The sequence below is a fragment of the Pseudophryne corroboree genome, chromosome 3, assembly GCF_028390025.1.
Source record: "Pseudophryne corroboree isolate aPseCor3 chromosome 3, aPseCor3.hap2, whole genome shotgun sequence".
Taxonomy (NCBI): Eukaryota; Metazoa; Chordata; class Amphibia; order Anura; family Myobatrachidae; genus Pseudophryne; species Pseudophryne corroboree.
In genome coordinates, this window is record NC_086446.1 from 704,029,261 (window position 1) to 704,054,801 (window position 25,541).

Below are 25,541 nucleotides of genomic sequence, written 5' to 3' on the forward strand. Positions count from 1 at the left end.
TACGGCCCGCGGGCCGGATGCGGCCCGCAAACTGATCCTGCCCGGCCCACTGCCTCCCACCAGCGAGCAACGACAAGCGGCCCGACCGGCTGAGCTGCTTGTCATTGCTCTGCACTGCAGTACCTCCAAGCTGCCAGCGGCTCCTCTCTCCCCTGCTGCTCCTGCTGCTGCGTTGTAGCAGCCTCCTCCAGAGTCCCCAGTGACAACGGCTGTGTTCAGCCGAGAAGGGGGCGGGGCTACGTGCCGATGAGGGGCGGGGCTACACGGGACCTCAGGGGGCGGGGCTACACGGGACAAGAGCCAGACTGCTACAGATCCATCCTTCCTGTCACTGCCAGCCAGATCAGTAAGTTACTGGGAAAAGTGAAATGTGATAGTGTGCGTATATTTGTGTGTGCGGGCAGTGGCGTCAGACTGTTTTTAGGTTTGGGGGAGAGATCTTTAGCTCTCGCTGTACCATCCCCTCCCGTGTTCTGTCACCATGTCACCCCCATGTTCTGTCACTATGTCACCCCCCCCCCCCCCCGTGTTCTGTCACTGTGTCACCCCCCCTCTGTGTTCTGTCACTGTCACCCCCGTGTTCTGTCACTGTGTCACACCCCCCGTGTTCTGTCACTGTCACCCCCACCGTGTTCTGTCACCCCCCCCTCCCCGTGTTCTTTCACTGTGTCACACCCACCGTGTTCTGTCACCGTGTCACACATCCGTGTTCTGTCACTGCCACCCCCACCGTGTTCTGTCACTGTGTCACACCCCCCGTGTTCTGTCACTGTCACCCCCCTCCCCGTGTTCTGTCACCGTGTCACCCCCACCATGTTCTGTCACTGTCACCCCCCCTCCCCGTGTTCTTTCACTGTCACACCCCCCGTGTTCTGTCACCGTGTCACACATCCGTGTTCTGTCACTGTCACCCCCCCTCCCCGTGTTGTCACTGTGTCACCCCCACCGTTTTCTGTCACTGTGTCACACACCTATTTTCTGTCACTGTCACCCCCCCTCCCCGTGTTCTGTCACCGTGTCACCCCCACCGTGTTCTGTCACCGTGTCACACACCCGTGTTCTGTCACTGTCACCCCCCCTCCCCGTGTTCTGTCACCGTGTCACACACCCCATGTTCTGTCACCGTGTCACCCCCACCGTGTTCTGTCACTGTGTCACACCCCCCGTGTTCTGTCACCCCCACCATGTTCTGTCACCGTGTCACCCCCACCGTGTTCTGTCACTGTGTCACCCCCACCGTGTTCTGTCACCGTGTCACACCTTTCCCCAGGGGCCATAAGACACTGGATAATTTGCTTGCTGCACAATAATTATCCTAAATAAAATGTTAATGTGTAAAAAGGCTCTCTACCTGCCGTAATGTGTGTAAAAGGGGCTCTACCTGGTGTAATGTGTGTAAGTGGCGCTGTGTGGCGCAATTTGAATAATGGAGACTATTGTGCAGCCTAATATGAATCTGTATTATTTTTTGCCCACACCCCTTCCACATGAAGCCACGTCCATATATTTTTGGCAAGTGGGGCGAGCTGCTATTTTGTATGTGGCCCTCGGATACTGACAGGAAATGTCAAGTGGCCCCTCAGCTGAAATAATTGCCCACCCCTGTTCTATACTGTACCTTTCAGCATTTTTACAATAGATCTATTTACAAAATAATGTTCCTACTACTCTGTGTACTACCATGTTGTACTCACCTGATGTGACAGTTCTTCACACACACTATTTTCTTCACCAGCACAGGTAGAATAACTGTATTTGTACATTCTGCAGACACGGACATCAATTCTTCCTGCAACTGGTTTCCCATAGGTGTATCTGATAAGAAGGAGGTAAGTTACACCACACCTTAAAATAAAGAGATAGTATCCCCAAAAATCCCTGCTGACTGTGCCGGTAATTAGATTCACACTGTGCATAATGAGGGTCATTCAGATCCCAAAGGATTTGCAACATCATGCGCAGAGTACTGATGTTCAGTACTTTGCACATGCACAGGTCTTATACTGCACATGCGAGAACAGGTCCTGTAATGTAGGAAGCAGGATGGATAGCTACTGTACTCCAACCACATCTGATTGACGATCAATGGGTGTCATTCAGGTGTGGTTGCACCTGCGCTATTCGTTGCAAAGTACTGATTTTTAGGTTGTTTCACATTTTGGGTCATTCTGACAACTGCTGCTGCTTTTGACCATGCAAAATATGATTACCATCAGTATCTGCATGATAAACAATGTTATGATCAACAGTCAATAGGTCCACACTAAATGGTCGACATGCATTAAGTCAACAGGTACAGTAGGTTGACAGATGAAAGGTTGATAGTGCTCAAGGTTGACAGGTACAAAATGTTGACCTGTTCAAAAGGTCAACATGACAATGGTCGACACACCGACACACACATGGTTGACGCATGTTTTTCAGGTTTGATACGTGTTTTCTCAATATTTGGTTGATTTATTATCCACATGAATATCTATTGGGAATAGAAATCTTGCCCAAAGCGTGGCGAGCAAAGCAAGTCTGTGAGGGTATCAGTTTCTACTGATGGTGGTCACATAACATGAAATGTGCCAGATTTGGCCCCAAAAAAACAAAAAAATATGTCAACCTTTTTTCTCTAACGTCCTAGTGGATGCTGGGGACTCCGTAAGCACCATGGGGAATAGACAGGCTCCGCAGGAGACTGGGCACTCTAAAGAAAGATTTAGTACTACCTGGTGTGCACTGGCTCCTCCCTCTATGCCCCTCCTCCAGACCTCAGTTAGAATCTGTGCCCGGCCAGAGCTGGGTGCTTTTAGTGAGCTCTCCTGAGCTTGCTAATAAGAAAGTATTTCTCTGACGTCCTAGTGGATGCTGGGAACTCCGTAAGGACCATGGGGAATAGCGGCTCCGCAGGAGACTGGGCACAAATAGAAAGCTTTAGAACTACCTGGTGTGCACTGGCTCCTTCCCCTATGACCCTCCTCCAAGCCTCAGTTAGATTTTTGTGCCCGAACGAGAAGGGTGCACACTAGGGGCTCTCCTGAGCTTCTTAGTGAAAGTTTTAGTTTAGGTTTTTTATTTTCAGTGAGACCTGCTGGCAACAGGCTCACTGCATCGAGGGACTAAGGGGAGAAGAAGCGAACTCACCTGCGTGCAGAGTGGATTGGGCTTCTTAGGCTACTGGACACCATTAGCTCCAGAGGGACCGATCACAGGCCCAGCCTTGGAGCTCGGTCCCAGAGCCGCGCCGCCGGCCCCCTTACAGAGCCAGAAGCAAGAAGAGGTCCGGCAAATCGGCGGCAGAAGACATCCTGTCTTCCACAAGGTAGCGCACAGCACTGCAGCTGTGCGCCATTGCTTCTCAGCACACTTCACACTCCGGTCACTGAGGGTGCAGGGCGCTAGGGGGGGGCGCCCTGAGCAGCAATAGAAACACCTTGGCTGGCGAAAAATACATCACATATAGCCCCTGGGCTATATGGATGAATTTTAACCCCTGCCAGATTTCCACAAAAAGCGGGAGAAAGGCCGCCGAGAAGGCGCCATTTTCCCTCACAGCTCCGCTGGAAGGACGTCTCCCTGACTCTCCCCTGCAGTCCTGCACTACAGAAACAAGGTAAAAAAGAGAGGGGGGCACTAATTGGCGGGCTATTAACAATACAGCAGCTATAAGGGAGAAACACTTATATAAGGTTGTCCCGATATATATATATATATATATAGCGCTCTGATGTGTGCTGGCATACTCTCCCTCTGTCTCCCCAAAGGGCTAGTGGGGTCCTGTCCTCTATCAGAGCATTCCCGTGCGTGTGCTGTGTGTCGGTACGTTTGTGTCGACATGTATGAGGAGGAAAATGATGTGGAGGCGGGGCAATTGCCTATAATAGAGATGTCACCCCCTAGGGAGTCGACACCTGAGTGGATGGCTTTATGGAAGGATTTACGTGACAGTGTCAGCTCTTTACAAAAGACAGTTGATGACATGAGACAGCCGACTAATCAGCTAGTCCCTGTCCAGGCGTCTCAGAAACCATCAGGGGCTCTAAAAAGGCCGTTACCTCAGGTGGTTGATACAGACGTCGACACGGATACTGACTCCAGTGTCGACGGTGAGGAGACAAACGTGACTTCCAGTAGGGCCACACGTTACATGATCACGGCAATGAGAGAGGTTTTAAACATTTCTGATACTGCAAGTACCACTAAAAAGGGTATTAAGTGGGGTGTGAAAAAACTACCCGTAGTTTTTCCTGAATCAGATGAATTAAATGAAGTGTGTGATGAAGCGTGGGTTTCCCCCGATAAAAAACTGATAATTTCTAAAAAGTTATTGGCATTATAGTTATACCCTTTCCCGCCAGAGGTTAGGGCGCGTTGGGAAACACCCCCTAGAGTGGATAAAGCACTCACACGCTTATCAAAACAAGTGGCGTTACCGTCTCCTGATACGGCCGCCCTCAAGGAACCAGGTGACAGAAAACTGGAGAATATCCTAAAAAGTATATACACACATACTGGTGTTATACTGCGACCAGCAATCGCCTCAGCCTGGATGTGCAGTGCTGGGGTGGCTTGGTCGGATTCCCTGACTGAAAATATTGATACCCTGGATAGGGACAGTATTTTGTTGACTATAGAGCATTTAAAAGATGCATTTCTATATATGCGAGATGCACAGAGGGATATTTGCACTCTGGCATCAAGAGTTAGTGCGCTGTCCATTTCTGCCAGAAGAGGGTTATGGACGCGACAGTGGTCAGGTGATGCGGATTCAAAACGGCATATGGAAATATTGCCTTATAAAGGGGAGGAGTTATTTGGGGTCGGTCTGTCGGACCTGGTGGCCACGGCAACTGCTGGGAAATCCACATTTTTACCCCAGGTCTCCTCTCAGCATAAAAAGACGCCGCCTTATCAGGCACAGTCCTTTCGTCCCCATAAGGGCAAGCGGGCAAAAGGTTCCTCTTTTCTGCCCCGGGGTAGAGGAAGGGGAAAAAGACTGCAACAGACAGCGAATTCCCAGGAACAAAAGCCCTCTCCCGCTGCTGCCAAGTCCTCAGCATGACGCTGGGGCCTTACAAGCGGACTCTGGCACGGTGGGGGCCCGTCTCAAGAATTTCAGCGCGCAGTGGGCTCACTCGCAAGTGGACCCCTGGATCCTTCAAGTGGTATCTCAGGGGTACAAATTGGAGTTCGAGACGTCTCCCCCTCGCCGGTGTCTGAAGTCTGCTTTACCAACGTCTCCCTCCGACAGGGAGGCAGTAATGGAGGCAGTTCACAAGCTGTATTCCCAGCAGGTGATAATCAAGGTACCCCTCCTGCAACAAGGGAAGGGGTATTATTCCACACTGTTTGTGGTACCGAAGCCGGACGGCTCGGTAAGACCTATTTTAAATCTGAAGTCTTTGAACACTTACATACAGAGGTTCAAATTCAAGATGGAGTCACTCAGGGCAGTGATCGCGAACCTGGAAGAGGGGGACTATATGGTGTCTCTGGACATCAAAGATGCCTACCTCCATGTCCCCATTTACCCTTCTCATCAAGGGTACCTCAGGTTTGTGGTACAAAACTGTCACTATCAGTTTCAGACGCTGCCGTTTGGATTATCCACGGCACCCCGGGTCTTTACCAAGGTAATGGCTGAAATGATGATTCTTCTTCGAAGAAAAGGCGTTTTAATTATCCCTTACTGGGACGATCTCCTGATAAGAGCAAGATCCAGAGAACAGTTAGTAGTCGGAGTAGCACTATCTCAAGTAGTGCTACGTTAGCACGGTTGGATTCTAAATATCCCAAAATCGCAGCTGATTCCGACGACACGTCTTCTGTTCCTAGGGATGATTCTGGACACAGTCCAGAAAAAGGTGTTCCTTCCGGAGGAAAAAGCCAGGGAGTTATCCGACCTAGTCAGGAACCTCTTGAAACCAGGGCAAGTCTCAGTGCATCAATGCACAAGAGTCCTGGGAAAGATGGTAGCTTCCTACGAAGCGATTCCATTCGGCAGATTCCATGCAAGAACGTTCCAGTGGGATCTGCTGGACAAATGGTCCGGATCGCATCTTCAGATGCATCAGCGGATAACCCTGTCCCCAAGGACAAGGGTGTCTCTCCTGTGGTGGTTGCAGAGTGCTCATCTTCTAGAGGGCCGCAGATTCGGCATTCAGGACTGGGTCCTGGTGACCACGGATGCCAGCCTGAGAGGCTGGGGAGCAGTCACACAAGGAAGAAATTTCCAGGGCTTGTGGTCAAGCCTGGAGACATCACTTCACATAAATATCCTGGAGCTAAGGGCCATCTACAATGCTCTAAGCCTAGCACGGCCTCTGCTTCAAGGTCAGCCGGTGCTGATTCAGTCAGACAACATCACGGCAGTCGCCCACGTAAACAGACAGGGCGGCACAAGAAGCAGGAGGGCAATGGCAGAAGTTGCAAGGATTCTCCGCTGGGCGGAAAATCATGTGATAGCACTGTCAGCAGTGTTCATTCCGGGAGTGGACAACTGGGAAGCAGACTTCCTCAGCAGGCACGACCTCCATCCGGGAGAGTGGGGACTTCACCCAGAAGTCTTCCACATGATTGTAAACCGTTGGTAAAAACCAAAGGTGGACATGATGGCGTCCCGCCTCAACAAAAAACTAGACAGGTATTGTGCCAGGTCACGGGACCCTCAGGCAATAGCTGTGGACGCTCTGGTAACGCCGTGGGTGTACCAGTCAGTGTATGTGTTCCCTCCTCTGCCTCTCATACCTAAGGTAATGAGAATCATAAGAAGGAGAGGAGTAAGGACTATACTCGTGGCTCCGGATTGGCCAAGAAGGACTTGGTACCCGGAACTTCAAGAGATGCTCACAGAGGACCCGTGGCCTCTACCTCTAAGAAGGGACCTGCTCCAGCAGGGACCCTGTCTGTTCCAAGACTTACCGCGGCTGCGTTTGATGGCATGGCAGTTGAACGCCGGATCCTGAAGGAAAAAGGCATTCCGGATGAAGTCATCCCTACCCTGATCAAAGCCAGGAAGGATGTAACCGTGCAGCATTATCACCGTATTTGGCGTAAATATGTTGCGTGGTGCGAGGCCAGGAAGGCCCCTACAGAGGAATTTCAACTGGGTCGTTTCCTGCAAACAGGACTGTCTATGGGCCTAAAATTAGGGTCCATTAAGGTTCAAATTTCGGCCCTGTCGATTTTCTTCCAGAAAGAACTGGCTTCAGTTCCTGAGGTTCAGACGTTTGTCAAAGGGGTACTGCATATACAGCCTCCTTTTGTGCCTCCAGTGGCACCTTGGGATCTCAATGTAGTTTTGGGGTTCCTAAAATCACATTGGTTTGAACCACTCACCACTGTGGACTTAAAATATCTCACATGGAAAGTGGTAATGCTGTTGGCCCTGGCTTCAGCCAGGCGTGTCTCAGAATTGGCGGCTTTGTCATATAAAAGCCCTTACCTAATTTTTCATTCGGACAGGGCAGAATTGAGGACTCGTCCTCAATTTCTCCCTAAGGTGGTATCAGCGTTTCACCTGAACCAGCCTATTGTGGTACCTGCGGCTACTAGGGACTTGGAGGACTCCAAGTTGCTGGACGTAGTCAGGGCCCTGAAAATATATGTTTCCAGGACGGCTGGAGTCAGAAAATCTGACTCGCTGTTTATCCTGTATGCACCCAACAAGCTGGGTGCTCCTGCTTCTAAGCAGACAATTGCTCGTTGGATTTGTAGTACAATTCAGCTTGCACATTCTGTGGCAGGCCTGCCACAGCCAAAATCTGTAAAAGCCCATTCCACAAGGAAGGTGGGCTCATCTTGGGCGGCTGCCCGAGGGGTCTCGGCGTTACAACTTTGCCGAGCAGCTACTTGGTCAGGGGCAAACACGTTTGCTAAATTCTACAAATTTGATACCCTGGCTGAGGAGGACCTGGAGTTCTCTCATTCGGTGCTGCAGAGTCATCCGCACTCTCCCGCCCGTTTGGGAGCTTTGGTATAATCCCCATGGTCCTTACGGAGTTCCCAGCATCCACTAGGACGTCAGAGAAAATAAGAATTTACTTACCGATAATTCTATTTCTCGTAGTCCGTAGTGGATGCTGGGCGCCCATCCCAAGTGCGGATTGTCTGCAATACTTGTACATAGTTATTGTTAACAAAATCGGGTTATTGTTGTAGTGAGCCATCTTTTATAGAGGCTCCTCTGTTTTCATACTGTTAACTGGGTTCAGATCACAAGTTATACGGTGTGATTGGTGTGGCTGGTATGAGTCTTACCCGGGATTCATAATCCTTCCTTATTGTGTACGCTCTTCCGGGCACAGTATCCTAACTGAGGCTTGGAGGAGGGTCATAGGGGGAGGAGCCAGTGCACACCAGGTAGTTCTAAAGCTTTCTATTTGTGCCCAGTCTCCTGCGGAGCCGCTATTCCCCATGGTCCTTACGGAGTTCCCAGCATCCACTACGGACTACGAGAAATAGAATTATCGGTAAGTAAATTCTTATTTTTAGTTAGGTTTTTTTATTTTCAGAGAGCTTCTGCTGGCAACAGACTCTCTGCTACGTGGGACTGAGGGGAGAGAAGCAAACCTACTAACTGCGGCTAGGTTGCGCTTCTTAGGCTACTGGACACCATTAACTCCAGAGGGATCGAACACAGGACCTGACCTTGTCGTCCGTTCCCGGAGCCGCGCCGCCGTCCCCCTCGCAGAGCCAGAAGTCAGAAGCCGGCAGAAGCAAGAAGACATCGAAATCGGCGGCAGAAGACTCCTGTCTTCACATGAGGTAGCGCACAGCACTGCAACTGTGCGCCATTGCGCCCACACTACCCACACACTCCGGTCACTGTAGGGTGCAGGGCGTTGGGCGCCCTGGGCAGCAATTAGGATACCTCTTGGCAAAAAGACACATATATACAGCTGGGCACTGTATATATGTACGAGCCCCCGCCATTTTATTACACAGACCCGGGACAGAAGCCCGCCGCTGAGGGGCCTTCTTCCTCAGCACTAACCAGCGCCATTTTCTCTTCACAGCTCCGCTGAGAGGAAGCTCCCCAGGCTCTCCCCTACAGTATCAAGGTAGAAAAAGGGTAAAAAGAGGGGGGGCACATAAACTTAGGCGCAAATTATCATAAACAGGGGTAAACACTAAGTTACTGTGTAATCCCTGGGTTATATAGCGCTGGGGTGTGTGCTGGCATACTCTCTCTCTGTCTCCCCAAAAGGCCTTGTGGGGTCCTGTCCTCAATTAGAGCATTCCCTGTGTGTGTGCGGTGTGTTGGTACGTTTGTGTCGACATGTTTGACGAGGACGGTTACGTGGAGGCAGAACAAGTGCAAGTGACTGTGGTATCGCCGCCGACGGCGTCGACACCTGATTGGATAGATATGTGGAAGGTGTTAAATGATAACGTAAGCTCCTTGCATAAAAGGTTGGATAATCAGTCAGGTTCTCAACCCGTGTCTGATTCTGCAGCTCAGAGGCCGTCAGGGTCTCAAAAGCGCCCACTATCCCAGTTGGTTGACACAGATGTCGACACGGATTCTGACTCCAGTGTCGATGACGATGAGGCAAAGTTGCAGCCTAAAATGACTAAAGCCATCCGATACATGATTATAGCAATGAAGGATGTATTGCACATATCGGAGGAAAACCCTGTCCCTGACAAAAGGGTGTATATGTATGGGGAGAAAAAGCAAGAGGTGACTTTTCCCCCTTCACATGAGTTAAATGAATTATGTGAAAAAGCATGGGATTCCCCCGATAAGAAAGTGCTGATTTCCAAAAGGTTACTTATGGCGTACCCTTTCCCGCCAACGGACAGGATGCGCTGGGAATCCTCCCCTAGGGTAGATAAAGCTCTGACACGCTTATCTAAAAAGGTGGCCCTGCCGTCACAGGATACGGCCGCCCTAAAGGATCCTGCAGATAGGAAGCAGGAAAGTATCCTGAAGTCTGTTTATGCACACTCAGGTACTATACTGAGGCCGGCTATTGCGTCGGCCTGGATGTGTAGTGCTGTAGCAGCATGGACAGATAATCTGTCTGAGGAAATGGATACCTTAGACAAGGATACCATTTTACTGACCCTGGGGCATATAAAAGACGCTGTCCTATATATGAGGGATGCCCAGAGAGACATTTGCCTACTGGGCTCTAGAATAAATGCAATGTCAATTTCTGCCAGAAGGGTCCTGTGGACTCGGCAATGGACAGGTGATGCCGACTCCAAAAAGCTCATGGAGGTGTTACCTTACAAGGGTGAGGAATTGTTTGGGGACGGTCTCTCGGACCTAGTTTCCACAGCTACGGCTGGGAAGTCAAACTTTTTGCCATATATTCCCTCACAGCCTAAGAAAGCACCGTAATGCAGTCCTTTCGATCACAGAGAAGCAAGAAGGTCAGAGGTGCGTCCTTTCTGGCCAGAGGCAGGGGTAGGGGAAAGAAGCTGCACCATTCAGCTAGTTCCCAGGAACAGAAGTCCTCCCCGGCTTCCACTAAATCCACCGCATGACGCTGGGGCTCCACAGGAGCCAGGAGCGGTGGGGGCGCGTCTCCGAAATTTCAGCCACCAGTGGGTTCGCTCACAGGTGGATCCCTGGGCTATACAGATTGTGTCTCAGGGATACAAGCTGGAATTCGAAGTGATGCCCCCTCACCGTTACCTCAAATCGGCCCTGCCAGCTTCCCCCATAGAAAGGGAAGTAGTGTTAGCGGCAATTCACAAGTTATATCTCCAGCAGGTGGTGGTAAAGGTTCCCCTCCTTCAACAAGGAAGAGGATATTATTCCACAATGTTTGTGGTACCGAAACCGGACGGTTCGGTCAGACCCATATTGAATTTAAAATCCTGAACATTTATCTGAAAAGATTCAAGTTCAAAATGGAATCGCTCGGAGCGGTCATTGCAAGCCTGGATGAGGCGGATTTTATGGTGTCTCTGGACATCAAGGATGCGTACTTGCATGTCCCCATTTATCCACCTCATCAGGAGTACCTCAGGTTTGTGGTACAGGACTGTCATTACCAATTCCAGACGTTGCCGTTTGGCCTGTCCACGGCACCGAGAATATTTACCAAGGTGATGGCGGAAATGATGGTGCTCCTTCGGAAACAAGGGGTTACGATTATCCCATACTTGGACGATCTCCTCATAAAGGCGAGGTCCAGGGAGCGGTTGCTGATCAGCGTAGCACTCTCTCAGGAAGTGTTGCAACAGCACGGCTGGATTCTGAATATTCCAAAGTCGCAGCTGATTCCTACGACGCGTCTGCCCTTCCTGGGCATGATTCTGGACACAAACCAGAAAAAGGTGTTTCTCCCGGAGGAGAAGGCTCAGGAGCTCGTGAATCTGGTCAGAGGCCTCCTAAAACCAAAACAGGTATCGGTGCATCACTGCACGTGAGTCCTGGGAAAGATGGTGGCGTCATACGAAGCCATTCCCTTCGGCAGGTTCCATGCAAGGATCTTTCAGTGGGATCTGTTGGACAAGTGGTCCGGATCGCATCTTCAGATGCATCGGCTGATCACCCTGTCCCCCAGGGCCAGGGTGTCTCTTCTGTGGTGGCTGCAAAGTGCTCACCTCCTCGAGGGCCGCAGGTTCGGCATACAGGACTGGGTCCTGGTGACCACGGATGCAAGCCTCTGAGGATGGGGGGCAGTCACTCGAGGAAGAAACTTCCAGGGGCTGTGGTCAAGTCAGGAGACTTGTCTGCACATCAATATCCTGGAACTAAGGGCCATATACAACGCCCTGAGTCGAGCAGAGCCTCTGCTTCGAAACCAACCAGTGCTGATTCAGTCAGACAACATCACGGCAGTGGCCCATGTAAACCGCCAGGGCGGCACAAAAAGCAGGGTGGCAATGGCAGAAGCCACCAGGATTCTTCGTGGGGCGGAGAATCACGTACTAGCACTGTCAGCAGTGTTCATTCCGGGAGTGCACAACTGGGAAGCAGACTTCCTCAGCAGGTACGACCTCCACCCGGGAGAGTGGGGACTTCATCAAGAAGTCTTCACGCAGATTGCAAATCGATGGGAACTGCCACAGGGGGACATGATGGCGTCCCGTCTCAACAAAAAGCTAAAAAGATATTGCGCCAGGTCAAGGGACCCTCAGGCGATAGCTGTGGACCCAATAGTAACACTGTGGGTGTTCCTGTCGGTCTATGTGTTTCCTCCTCTTCCTCTCATACCAAGGGTGCTGAGAATTGTAAGAAAAAGAGGAGTGAGAACAATACTCATTGTTCTGGATTGGCCAAGAAGGACTTGGTACCCGGAATTGCAAGAAATGCTCACAGAGGACCCGTGGCCTCTGCCTCTCAGACAGGACCTGTTACAACAAGGGCCCTGTCTGTTCCAAGACTTACCGCAGCTGCGTTTAACGGCATGGCAGTTGAACGCCGGATCCTAGCGGAAAAAGGCATTCCGGATGAAGTTATTCCTACGCTGATAAAGGCTAGGAAGGATGTGACAGCAAAGCATTATCACCATATATGGCGAAAATATGTTGCGTGGTGTGAGGCCAGGAAGGCCCCTACAGAGGAATTCCAGCTGGGTCGATTCCTGCACTTCCTACAGTCAGGAGTGACTATGGGTCTAAAATTAGGGTCCATAAAGGTACAGATTTCGGCCCTATCCATTTCTTCCAAAAAGAACTGGCTGCACTGCCTGAGGTTCAGACTTTTGTTAAGGGAGTGCTGCATATTCAGCCCCTTTTTGTGCCACCAGTGGCACCTTGGGATCTTAACGTGGTGTTGAGTTTCCTGAAATCCCACTGGTGTGAGCCACTTAAGACCGTGGAGCTAAAGTATCTCACGTGGAAAGTGGTCATGCTGGTGGCCTTAGCTTCGGCTAGGCGTGTGTCAGAATTGGCGGCTTTGTCATTTAAAAGCCCCTATCTGGTTTTCCGTATGGATAGGGCAGAATTGCGGACTCGTCCGCAATTTCTGCCAAAGGTGGTGTCATCCTTTCATTTGAACCAACCTATTGTGGTGCCTGCGGCTACTGGTGACTTGGAGGATTCCAAGTTGCTTGACGTAGTCCGGGCTTTGAAGGTTTATGTGACCAGAACGGCTGGAGTCAGGAAGACTGACTCGCTGTTTCTCCTGTATGCATCCAACAAGCTGGGTGCTCCTGCTTCAAAGCAAACTATTGCTCGCTGGATCTGTGGCACGATTCAGCAGGCTCATTCTGCGGCTGGATTGCCGCATCCAAAATCAGTGAAAGCCCATTCCACAAGAAAGGTGGGCTCTTCTTGGGCGGCTGCCCGAGGGGTCTCGGCATTACAGCTTTGCCGAGCAGCTACTTGGTCGGGTTCAAACACATTTGCAAAGTTCTACAAGTTTGATACCCTGGCTGAGGAGGACCTTGAGTTTGACCATTCGGTGCTGCAGAGTCATCCGCACTCTCCCGCCCGTTTGGGAGCTTTGGTATAATCCCCATGGTCCTTACGGAGTCCCCAGCATCCACTAGGACGTTAGAGAAAATAAGATTTTACTTACCGGTAATTCTATTTCTCGTAGTCCGTAGTGGATGCTGGGAGCCCGTCCCAAGTGCGGACTTTCTGCAATACGTGTATATAGTTATTGCTTACTAAACGGTTATGTTATGTGGCATCAGTTGAGTGATGCTTGTTTGTTGTTCATACTGTTAACTGGGTAAGGTTATCACAAGTTGTACAGTGTGATTGGTGTGGCTGGTATGAGTCTTACCCTGGATTCCAAAATCCTTTCCTTGTAATGTCAGCTCTTCCAGGCACAGTTTCCTTAACTGAGGTCTGGAGGAGGGGCATAGAGGGAGGAGCCAGTGCACACCAGGTAGTACTAAATCTTTCTTTAGAGTGCCCAGTCTCCTGCGGAGCCCGTCTATTCCCCATGGTCCTTACGGAGTCCCCAGCATCCACTACGGACTACGAGAAATAGATTTACCGGTGAGTAAAATCTTATTTTTTTATTGACCATTTTCATGACAACCTTTTGTACCTGTTGACCTCAAGCACTGTCAACCTTTCTTGACCTCTTATACCTGTCGACCTAATGCATGTTGACCATTTGGTGTTGACTTATTGACCGTTGACCATAGCACTGTCGTTCTATTATACCACACCCCAAACCATAAACATACAGTATCTTTATTTGCCATATCTTGGGCAGGGCAGTAGAGAGCCTGGCTGGGCCCAGGTACTTTTGAGGGGAGTGTGGCCTTATCACAGGAGGCGTGGTCATGCACAGAAAAATTTTTTATATTAAGTGCCTCCATGGCGACACTGCAGCCCAGCACAGAGCAGCATGTGCTGAGCTGAGGAGAAGAGCTGCTGCTGCCAGTAAAGGGGGGAGGACCGGGCCCCCACTGGGCCCCTATATCAGACCTGTGACCAGGTAATTAGTACCCCTCCTCTCAGCACCATGATCTTGGAAAGCAATACTTACTTGCCACATACTGTCACTTTAACTCCTTTGTCAAGAACAGTGATAACTGGCGGCATTTTCACCTGTACCTTATATTTGGGTAATACTGAAAAGAAATACATTAGAGCTATGATAATTGTGTAACGTCACAAATTCTTGTTATAACAACTTTTATTCAGTCATCAGTGTTGGTTCGTGCATACCGAATACTTTAAAAGAGCATGGTGGTCCACAATTCCCATTATAGGCCTGGTTCTGAGTCACACGTAATCCACACAGAATGCAGATGTTGGCTTACTGTAGCTGAGTAATTACTTGCAACTGATTATGTGCAAAAACTTCCGAAGACACCTACTGAGCCTACATTACATAAACTATAGGAGAAAAGGAGCTGTTTTGCTATTGGGTCATACGCAGCGGTGATGACACAGTGCAGGGGGGTGCTTAGCACATATAAACATACATGTTATGCTGTATGTCATATACAATATATGCTGGCTGATTAACCCGGGGATTGGCAGCGCTGTGTGTATAACAGATGCCATGCAGCACCTAGGACTCAGCATTAGGCTTTACTCTACTTCTAAACCTGCCCCTGGACTCCTGTGAAATTAGCCAATGGTAGTCTGGGGGCGGGCTTAGAAGGAGAAGGAAGCCTAATGCTGCTCAGACTCCGGTGCCACACGGCAACTGTGACACAGACGCACAGTCACAAGCATAGGAGGCCATGGTCAGATGGAGAAGTTGCATCTGCCATAGGGCTGGTGCAATTTTGGATGGAGTGACCGATGATGGTAAATTGCAGTGTAAAGATAAAGCTGTCTAACATTTGTGAGTTACATGCAAATGTTAGACAGCTTTATTTTAACACTGCAATTTAGATTTCAGTTTGAATAAACCCCACCCAAATCTAACGGGAGACACTTGATATGACGGCTGTCGGGATCCCAGGCGCTCCACAACACCCCTGGAGGGAGCATAAATAGCGTGGCGTGGTGCCTGCAGTGTGGTGTGCGCAGCAAACCCACAAGGGGTTCTTTTGTGCTCACCCTGCTGCCTGCATGCCAGCAGTCGGGATCTTGGGGTCAGAATGCTGGGCGCCGGGATCCCAAGTGCCGGCATAACATACTACACCCAAATCCAACTGTCTCTGCACATGTTAGATCTACCCCACCTGCAGTGCAAAATGGTTTTGCTAGTTGCTTGCTTTTTTGCTTTACTTAGAAACATATCTAAACTTGAATATGCCAGGATAAACATACCATATTCCTCCACACTAAATGTTTGCTCAACCTGCGCGCCCTTTAGCCTCTGTGCGACCAGTTTGTATGTCCCCAGCCGGGGTTCAGAGGTGAGAAGGAAGGATTCCTGTGACATTCCTCTAGTTGTTTCCACATTCAACCACTGGCTGATACGGTTTCTCTGAGGATCCTGAAAATAAGAAATTCTGTTTCACTACCCTTGTATTTGTAACAATTTTATTATATTGCAGATAAGACAATATATAAAAAATAAGATGGAAAAATAAACCAAGAATCAGTGGATTCCAATGTAACAAATAACTTACACTATTACTTTATTCTGAGGTCCGTACCCGGCATACTTATTATGCCCACATGGACATAGCTTGATTTCCCACAATATATTGCTAAAACATAGACCCCTTGCCAGGGGTGCTTTAAGAGAGGAGGGCCCCTCCTCTCTGCCTGGTGCGCTGTAGAGTCTGAGCACTAGAGGGCTCAGACTCTACTGCGCATGCGCAGATCTCTGGGAAAATGGCGCGGCGGCCATTTTACCTGAGATTTCTCTACTGCGCATGCGCAAAACTCTGTGAAAATGGGTGCTGAGCCATTTTCACTGTGTTTTCACAGCGCTGCGGGTGCCGGCGCTGGACTTTTGGAGGGGTGAGTATTTTAAAAATGGGTGCAGCGTGTGCGGTGGGGGCCCCCTCTGGACTCAGGGGCCCGTCTGCACCGTACATACTGCACCCATTATAGAAACGCCAGTGCCCCTTGCTCTCCATAAATCAGCAATCCCACAAACAGCAATTACCTTTTAAGCCTGCATCATTTTTTTTAGCTGTCCTATTGTAAATAATTATGTCCCTTACAAATTCTATATGCATAGCAAGAAGAATGGGGTTTCCTGTCAGACAGACACACGTGCTGACAGTCATGTGATGGTAGATGAGGGGGGTGGGATTTTACAGTGTAGACAGAGGGGTGTCGCAAAACCTCTCTACTCACTACAGCATGTGCCATGTAACTGTGGTTACCATGGTAGTCTGGGTCTGGGACTCAGGGTCGACAACAAAAAGGTCGACACACCTTAGGTCGACACCAATTGGTCGACACACCTTAGGTCGACATGGACAAAGTGTCGACATGGACAAAAGGTCGACGGGAACAAGGTCGACATGGAAAAAGGTCGACATGAGTTTTTGATGTATTTTTGGTGTCGTTTTCTTCGTAGAGTGACCGGGAACCCCAATTAGTGCGCCGCGTCCCCTCGCATGGTGCCTTCACTCCGCTTCGCTCGGCACAGATTACCATTCCAATCGTAGTCCACGTGGATCGTTAAGTATGAAAAGGTTCCAAAAAAGAAAAAAAAACATAAAAAACTCATGTCGACCTTTTCCCATGTCGACCTTGTTCCTGTCGACCTTTTGTCCATGTCGACCTAAGGTGTGTCGACCAATTGGTGTCGACCTAAGGTGTGTCGACCTTTTTGTTGTCGACCTGGAGTCCGGATACCGGTAGTCTTGTGACACAGAATTATAAATCATTAATAGCAGCCTGAGGAGAAAAAGGAAAATGATAGCTACCAAGAGCAACATTTTTTATTGCATTAATTTGCTGTTTCAGTCTTGTACCTATTGTCCTTTGTAAACATCTTCCTACAGTGCAGTATTTCATTTAGTAGCACTTTGTTTACACCAGAGGTTCTCAAAGACAGTCCTGAAGGCACCACAACGGTCCAGGATTTAAGTTTATCCATGCTTGGTCACAGGTGACTTAATTAGAACCTCTGTCAATTTGATTTAACCATCCTTGCTGAGCCATGGATATACCTAAAACCTGCACCATTGGGGTGCCTTGAGGATCATGTTTGAGAACCTCTGCCTTGCACACATCAAATCTTTGTTACATAAAAATTAAAAGAAAAAAAGAAGAAGCTAAGTGTTGCTGCCATAGTATTAGGAGTGTCATTGATATTGGGCAAAAAGGGAGCATTGCCCTTAGCATTCTCTATAACAATCCCCTGAATTAAGCAGAAATGGAAAAAAAGACCGTAAACACTGCGCTTAATAAGCAGCCTGAATTCAGGTGGTAAAAAGTGTCACCAACACTCCAAAACATAAACCAAAAGAAATAATTACCACACCATATCACAGGCGCTTCTCGTATAATGGCCCTCATTCCGAGTTGTTCGCTCATCCTTTTTCATCGCATCGCAGTGAAAATCCGCTTAGTACGCATGCGCAATGTTCGCACTGCGCCTGCGCCAAGTTATTTTGCTATGAAGTTAGTTTTTTTACTCACGGCTTTTTCTTCGCTCCGGCGATCGTAGTGTGATTGACAGGAAATGGGTGTTACTGGGCGGAAACACAGCGTTTTAGGGGCGTGTGGATGAAAACGCTACCGTTTCCGGAAAAAACGCAGGAGTGGCCGGAGAAACGGTGGGAGTGCCTGGGCGAACGCTGGGTGTGTTTGTGACGTCAACTAGGAACGACAAGCACGGAACTGATCGCACAGGCAGAGTAAGTCTGAAGCTACTCTAAAACTGCTACGAGGTTTGTGATCGCAATATTGCGATTACTTCGGTCGCACTTTTAAGATGATAAGATACACTCCCAGTAGGCGGCGGCTTAGCGTGTGTAACTCTGCTACATTCGCATTGCGACCGATCAACTCGGAATGAGGGCCAATGTTCGTAGGGTTGCTATACTCCCCAGATTGAGGAGTGGATGTGACCTTACAAAACAACATAAAACATAAACATAGTGTGATATTGTCAACACAATTCTGGAATATATCGGTGAGAGTCCACCTGTCTACCCACTTTTTGTTTTAAATGTACAATAAAATGTTTTTATGGTAATACACTATTCAGCCATCCTTTATCCACATATTCCATTGGTGAATGAACGAGGGAAAAGGGGCTCATAACCATAAGAACCGCATTGTGAACGGAGACAGTACATCTGATCAGTGATCCGCTCCATTTCTAAATGCTGATTGTCTACTATTAGTAGACCACTCTTTGGGGTACGAGGCCGATTTTACTATAACAGCAGAATTTCATTCCAGAATTGTGTTGACAATATCACACTATGTTTATGTTTTATGTTGTTTTGTAAGGTCACATCCACTCCTCAATCTGGGGAGTATAGCAACCCTACGAACATTATACGAGAAGCGCCTGTGATATGGTGTGGTAATTATTTCTTTTGGTCCCTGAATTAAGCAGTCTGGGCTAGCGAGCATGGTTCAGGAGAAACAAGGGCTCACCTTATTATTTATTTTACATGTTATCAGGCTATTTTTGGAAGAAGTCTCTTATTCAAATTGGGGGGGGGGGGGGGTCGTATACAGGTAAACTGGCTGGCAGTTAAGTTTGCTGTTTGAGCGCTCATTGGGAAGTTTCTTATGTTTGTGCATGTGTACATTATAGATGCAATACACTGTACACATAAAAATAAGGGAACATTTAACCATGATGATTTATTTCGCCAAAAACCGCTCCAAAACTGTCGGGGTTTTTTTTATGAGTGAATTAGGTGAAGGAAATGAATTTAACCCTATCCCAAATAATTTTAGTAAAAAAAAAATATATATAATTTTTTTTGTTTCCAAACATCGAAACATTGTTCGGGAACATCGTGACCATCGGGAACATCGCGACCATCACGGCTTTTATTTTAAAAGACGGGACAGCCTCCAGGTATACAGGGGGGGTTTGGGGGTGGCTTGGGAGGGTTAATTTACACTCCCCAGCGGCTGCCATTGTCTGCAGCCGCTGGAGGGGGGGGATCCTGCCGTGTTGACCGATCAGCTGTGATCGGCAGCAATGCAATCAGTAGGGGAGAGTGCAGGGAGGCAGAGGGACCTTGCAGCGGAGGGAAGTTTCTCATCCCTGCCGCTGCTAACACTCTCTATCATACTGGTCGCATCCTGTGCAACCAGGTCAGATAGAGCACTTGCAGGCATGGTCGCATCTGATGCGACCATGCCAGGCAAGTGGTTAAACTAATGTAAGACTCAGAACTTTTGCTGCGCTTTACTTGCAACTATTGTCCCAACCTAGTTCAGAGCTGGACAACCTGTTATTGTCCAGCAGTGTTGGACTAGGGCATGAAGTGGTAGGGACCCATGCTTAGGGGTGTGGTCAGCCTCCAGAAGGGGTCAGGGGCCATCCCTGCATTACTATGGAGTGAGCAGCTGGCCAATCTGTGACTGGGGGTGGGTCTTCGTGGGTGTCGATCCCCACCATAGAGGTATGGATAGCCATTAGTGAGTGCATGGTCTAGGCCCCTTGATATATATATATATATATATATATATATATATATAGTAAATACTGTTAGTCAGTGAATGTGTATGTACCAGATTAGTAACAGCAATGTACTGTAGAGAATGCACCATATTCCTGTGCAGTATAATGTAACATATTTATAATGTATAATTCAAGTGCACAGTCTGGAACTTGATACTTAGAGAAGGGGGTGAGGCCCCAGGTAGTGGGGCCCACTGGGGTTTTTCTGTGGGCCAGTCCAACCCTGCTCTCCAGAAGTTTAGGGACTACAGCCTTTGCTTGTCAGGGTATCCTGGGATTTGTAGTCACACAGAAGCTAGGGAGACAGCTTGATCATGTCAACTCTCCATTCTGCTGCTAGGTCTATCACTGACTTTTTGGAACACCTTAATTGCACACAGGGGAGGATTGGGATCGAACACCAGCCCAGGAAATTTATGGAAGCAGCCCTAATGGGGGCAGAGTCTGTTGAGGGGGAGGGGTCTGTTAAGAGGGTGTGGAGGGGTCTGTTAAGAGGGTGGAGTCACTCCTCAGAGGTCCTGATTCTGAGATAGACACAGTTGGGGCCTCCTTTGCTTTACGTTATGTTAATGTTTACCTGCAACTTTATGAATATGCTGCTACAATGCTGGCTGTGAGTGCTGCCTGATCAGCTGGCATCCTGAGAACAAGGTACGTCCTGCTCCTGTCCAGTCCCCCCCAAAACCATACACTGTGACCGGGGACGCCCTAACCCTTACACCAACATGATAAAGCAAATACTGTCATTAAAAATAATCTCTCTGCTGGGTCCCCTTCAGTGCTCAGTTGCCGCTCTGGCCAGTTCAGTGAGAGTGCGGGAGCTAGGATGGCAGCGGGTGTAGTGAACCTGGCTCCAACCATCGCTATGCTGCTGCTCCTGGGCTGGGCTCATTGAAGAGACCTATAGCCGGGGTCAGGAAGAGAATGCTGTTGGGCTGGTTAACTTTCTCCAGGTCCTCTGTTAGTAGAACAGCTTCACCACTTTTCACGGCTAGCGGCACCTGGAAGTTCCAAATAACCGCAAGTACTGATAGCAGTGTGATCCAGCCCAGCCTGAGTGTGAATCAGCCTGGCTGAGGGGGATATGGGAACGGTCTATCAGAATCTATCATGGTGTCCTGGTGGGCCAATCCGCCCCTGACTGCACATCAGTAAATCTGCTGCTTGTCAGAAATGGTTTTAGAAATGGTTTGCAAAAAAGGTTTAATACTTGACAGCCCTGTAATTGTCCTATTGGTAAAAAGGATAGTTAAAACTAGGCAAGCAATAAATTATTCATTAATGATGTCTTCCTAAAAATTGTCATAATTCTTACCTCAATATAAATCACAGGAAACTGCAAAATAAAGCAAGAAATGTGTTAACGCAAAACATTGAAAAGAGAAAATAACACAAAAATATATTTCATGGGATAAAGCGTGTTCTTATTTATTTCTGTGCTGCAAGATCTGAGTAACAGACTAACGTCTGGGACTGGGTGTAATGACGCCCGAGTTCAGCGGCAGTCTGAGAAATGTTTGTACCATCTATGGTGATTTCTGTAACCTGTCAGCAATTATGCCCCATTCGACTTGTAATTTCTTGACTGTATGGCCCATAAACTATTAAAGTGTGGCCAGACCATAAAGAGGTCATAATTAGCATGTAACAAGCTATATAGCCTACCGCATACAAAACAGAGTGTATATAATACTGCACATCATACATATACAGGGGATGCATTCAATATCCCGGCTTTCGGGATCACGGCGTTAAGCATACCGGCGCCGGGATCCCGACACCTATACTCCCTCTTGGGTGTTCACGACACCCCTGGAGAGAGAATAAATAGCGTGGTGTGCGTATCGCGCCAACGCACCCACAGCATGGCGATCGCAGCGAGCCCCAAAGGGGCTCTTTTGCGCTCACCCTGCTGCCGGCATTCCGGCGCCCGCCAACCTGCTGTCAGGATTCTGACCGCCGGGATGACGGGCACCAGTAAATCGATACCAACCCCATATAGAGGGCCAGCAATTACACTAGGCAGTTGTTAGATGCTGGACAAAGATCAGCTTGAACGGAGTCTTTATTTCCCAGATATGTGCACCATTCCCCAACCTAAGGTCCCTGCTCTGCAGCAGAAGAACCTTGCACCGGCCCTGGACATACTGTATATGTACATAATAGTCTCCCTATACACTGGATAGTCTATGTAATACAGTATTAATAATTAACACGTTAGGTGGTTTAAAGTACACTGAAGTGCCAAACGTCATGGGATAGCAGTATGTATGCTAGGTGGTGCCAATGTACTGTGACATCTTGGAATTGCCCAGACCTACATCAATTGTGATCTGACATCTTGTGAGTCTGTTTAATTCTGGCTAGGCTGCTCAAGGCATGGCGACTTGAATTATCAGAGGTCAAATGGGGTATGACAGTGGGTGCCCGACGGATGGGACATTCCATTTCAGAAGTTGTGTGGACATTCAACATTTCTTTTAAGACTGAGAGTGGATCAATCCCGCACCAGTATCCAAAGAGCTTACATTATGAGTTTTCCAATGGTTGTTGGTTCTATATTCGTGGTGCTGATTATTTAATAAGATGGTAGAACCTCAATTTATGCTTACACTTTCTCTTTAGGTGCTACCCTGATGCGGGTGATATTCAGGTGACCGGCGGTCAGGAGACCGACAGTTACATGACCTCCTCCAGCATCCCGACCCCTCACTATCCCGATGGTCGGCATGCCGACCAACAGGGACTATTTCCACTCGTGGGTGTCCACGGCACTCATAGAGTGGGAATAGAACCCTTGGCGATCGTAGGTCGCCACCGAGCCCGCAGCGTGGCGAGCGCAGCGAGGCCGCAAGGGGCTTGCTGCACTTGCCCCTCCCAGCGTCGGTAAGATGACCGGCGGTCTCCTGACCGCTGGTCAGCCATACTACACCCCCTGATGTTTATAGTCAAGGACCAGCAATTTGAAAAGAAAAGAAAAAAGAACCATCTTTTTATGTGCACTCTGGAACCAAATAATACATTCACACTTTTGTTTTTAGTGGCATGCATTAAAATTATTATTACATTTTCAAATAAAATGGTGAAATATTTAAAAAAAAAAAACTGTGTGTTATAGAAAGAACAGTATTAAAATTTCCAGCTTTTGTATTTGTACTGTAAATCCTCTATTATTACTCCAGTAGAGGCTATATTTCCTTGGTTTTGTGAGATCTGTGCTTTATTTGGTTACATTTGTACCATTTATTCACATTTCTATCATCTTATTATGAGATCTTTGCAAATTGCAACAACTTATATATTACAATGTGATACTCTGTTTGTGCTGGGTCCTAACTAGAGTGGACAAATCCTGGGCCATTTTTTCAATCCTGGGTATCGGGATTGAAAAATGGTCAATCCCGGGATTGGCTATTCCCTATGTCTCCTCCCCTCTCTCCCCACCCGCCATGCCCGCACACACAATACTCACCATAAACCGGGGGAGAGCAGGTGGGAAACATCCTTCACTCTCGGCGGGGGGCAGCGGTGAGTGGCAGACAACGCAGCGTGACCTGTGACTGGGGAGCCGGGAGGAGAGAGCCGGGCAGCGTCTAAGCATCCTAAAGACGCTCAAACGCTGATCCCTTAATCCCCTGGATTGGAGCATTTTGGCCCTAAATCCCGGGATCCCACCAATCCCGATCCCAGGATTGGCCTCCCTAGTTCTAACTCATGAATGGAGTTTCTTGCTCCTATAATCCATCATTCAAAGTGGAATATGTATCCTTTCTTTTGTGTCCCTCTAATGCTGTGAAAATAGGATTTTAATTACCTACCGGTAAATCCTTTTCTCGTAGTCCGTAGAGTATACTGGGGTTCCATTTAGTACCATGCGGTATAGACGGGTCCACTAGGAGCCATGGGCACTTTAAGAATTTGATAGTGTGTGCTGGCTCCTCCCTCTATGCCCCTCCTACCAGACTCAGTCTAGGAAACTGTGCTCGAGGAGACGGACATACTTTGAGAGCAGGATAGATATAGATAGTGGTGAGATTCCGAACCAGCACACACAAACAGAGGAAAGCTATGCTAACCCAACTTTAAACAGGAACAGCAACGGCTGAAACAACAATACTTAACCAAGTAACAGTGCAGGAAGAACGAAGCACTGGGCGGGCGCCCAGTATCCTGTATGGACTACGCGAAAAGGATTTACCGGTAGGAAATTTAAATCCTGTTTTCTCTTGCGTCCTAGAGTTTACTGGGGTTCCATTTAGCACCATGGGGATGTACCAAAGGTCCCAAACCGGGTGGGAGAGTTCCCAGGTTCCTGCAGAACTGATTGACCAAACTGAAGGTCCTCAGAGGCCAAAGCATCGAACTTGTAGAACTTAGCAAACGTGTTCGAACCAGACCAAGTAGCCGCTCGGCAGAGCTGTAAAGCCGAGACACCCCGGGCAGCCACCCAGGAAAAATCCACTGACCTAGTAGAGTGGGCCTGTACAGATTTTGGAATCGGCAAACCTGCCTTGGAATAGGCATGCTGGATAATGAGCTTTATCCAGCGTGCAATTGTTTGCTTTGAAGCAGGACACACAATTTTATTGGGATCATAAAGAACGAACAGCGAGTCCGAATTCCTGTGATGAGCTGTCCTCTTTAGGTATACTTTCAAAGCCCTCACAACATCCAACTTTGAAGTAGCGGAAGTGTTGGTGATAACCGGAACCACAATTGGTTGGTTGATGTGAAACGTAGACACCACTTTCGGAAGAAATTGCTGACAAGTTCTGAGTTCAGCTCTGTCCTCATGGAAAATTAACTACGGACTCTTGTGAGAAAAAGCCCCCAGCTCCGACACACGTCTTGCTGAAGCCAAGGCCAACAGTGTGATGGTCTTCCACGTAAGATATTTTACATCCACCTCCTGTAAAGCTTCAAACCAGTCCAATTGGAGGAACTGCAGCACCAAATTGAGATCCTAAGGTGCCGTGGGAGGCACAAAGGGAGATTGGATGTGCAGAACACCTTTCAAAAATGTCTGGACCTCAGGGAGAGAAGCCAATTGTTTCTGAGAGAAAATGGACAAGGCCAAAAACTGGACTTTTATGGAGCTCAGACATAGGCCCACATCCACACCTGCCTGCAGAAACAGCAGGAAACGTCCCAGGTGAAATTTCACCGCAGAATAAGTTCTGCTCTCACACCAAGAGACGTATTTCTTCCAAATACGGTGGTAATGTTTAGACGTTACCCCCCTCCTGGCTTGGATCATGGTCGGGATAACTTTGTTAAGGATCCCTCTTCTGGCTAGAATCAGCAATTCAACTTCCATGCCGTCAAACGTAGCCGCGGTAAGTCCTGATAGACGAATGGCCCCTGTTGCAGAAGATCCTCGTGAAGAGGTAGATGCCATGGATCTTTGAGGAACATCTCCAGAAGGTCCGCGTACCAGGCCCTTCTTGGCCAGTCCGGAGCAATGAGTATTGCTTGAACCTTATCCCTTTTTATTCTCTTGAGAATTCTTGGGATCAGAGGAAGTTGAGGAAACACATACATCATCTGATAGACCATGGAGTCGTTAGGACGTCTACCGCCACTGCCTGTGGGTCTCTCGACCTGG

The 25,541-nt window shown here is 48.5% G+C and overlaps 1 protein-coding gene across 2 annotated transcripts in view; it reads right to left on the minus strand.

Moving 5' to 3' along the window:
• Positions 1 to 25,541, minus strand: part of A2M (alpha-2-macroglobulin) — a 175,297-nt gene that overhangs the window by 99,210 nt on the left and 50,546 nt on the right. For both annotated transcript variants that reach the window (XM_063962089.1, XM_063962088.1), the window contains exons 5-8: positions 21,252 to 21,272; positions 15,643 to 15,811; positions 14,402 to 14,486; positions 1,695 to 1,815 (exon numbers count right to left, since the gene is read on the minus strand). In XM_063962089.1, the coding sequence (XP_063818159.1) occupies positions 1,695 to 1,815; positions 14,402 to 14,486; positions 15,643 to 15,811; positions 21,252 to 21,272 (396 nt within the window). The remainder of the gene's footprint in view (positions 1 to 1,694; positions 1,816 to 14,401; positions 14,487 to 15,642; positions 15,812 to 21,251; positions 21,273 to 25,541) is intronic.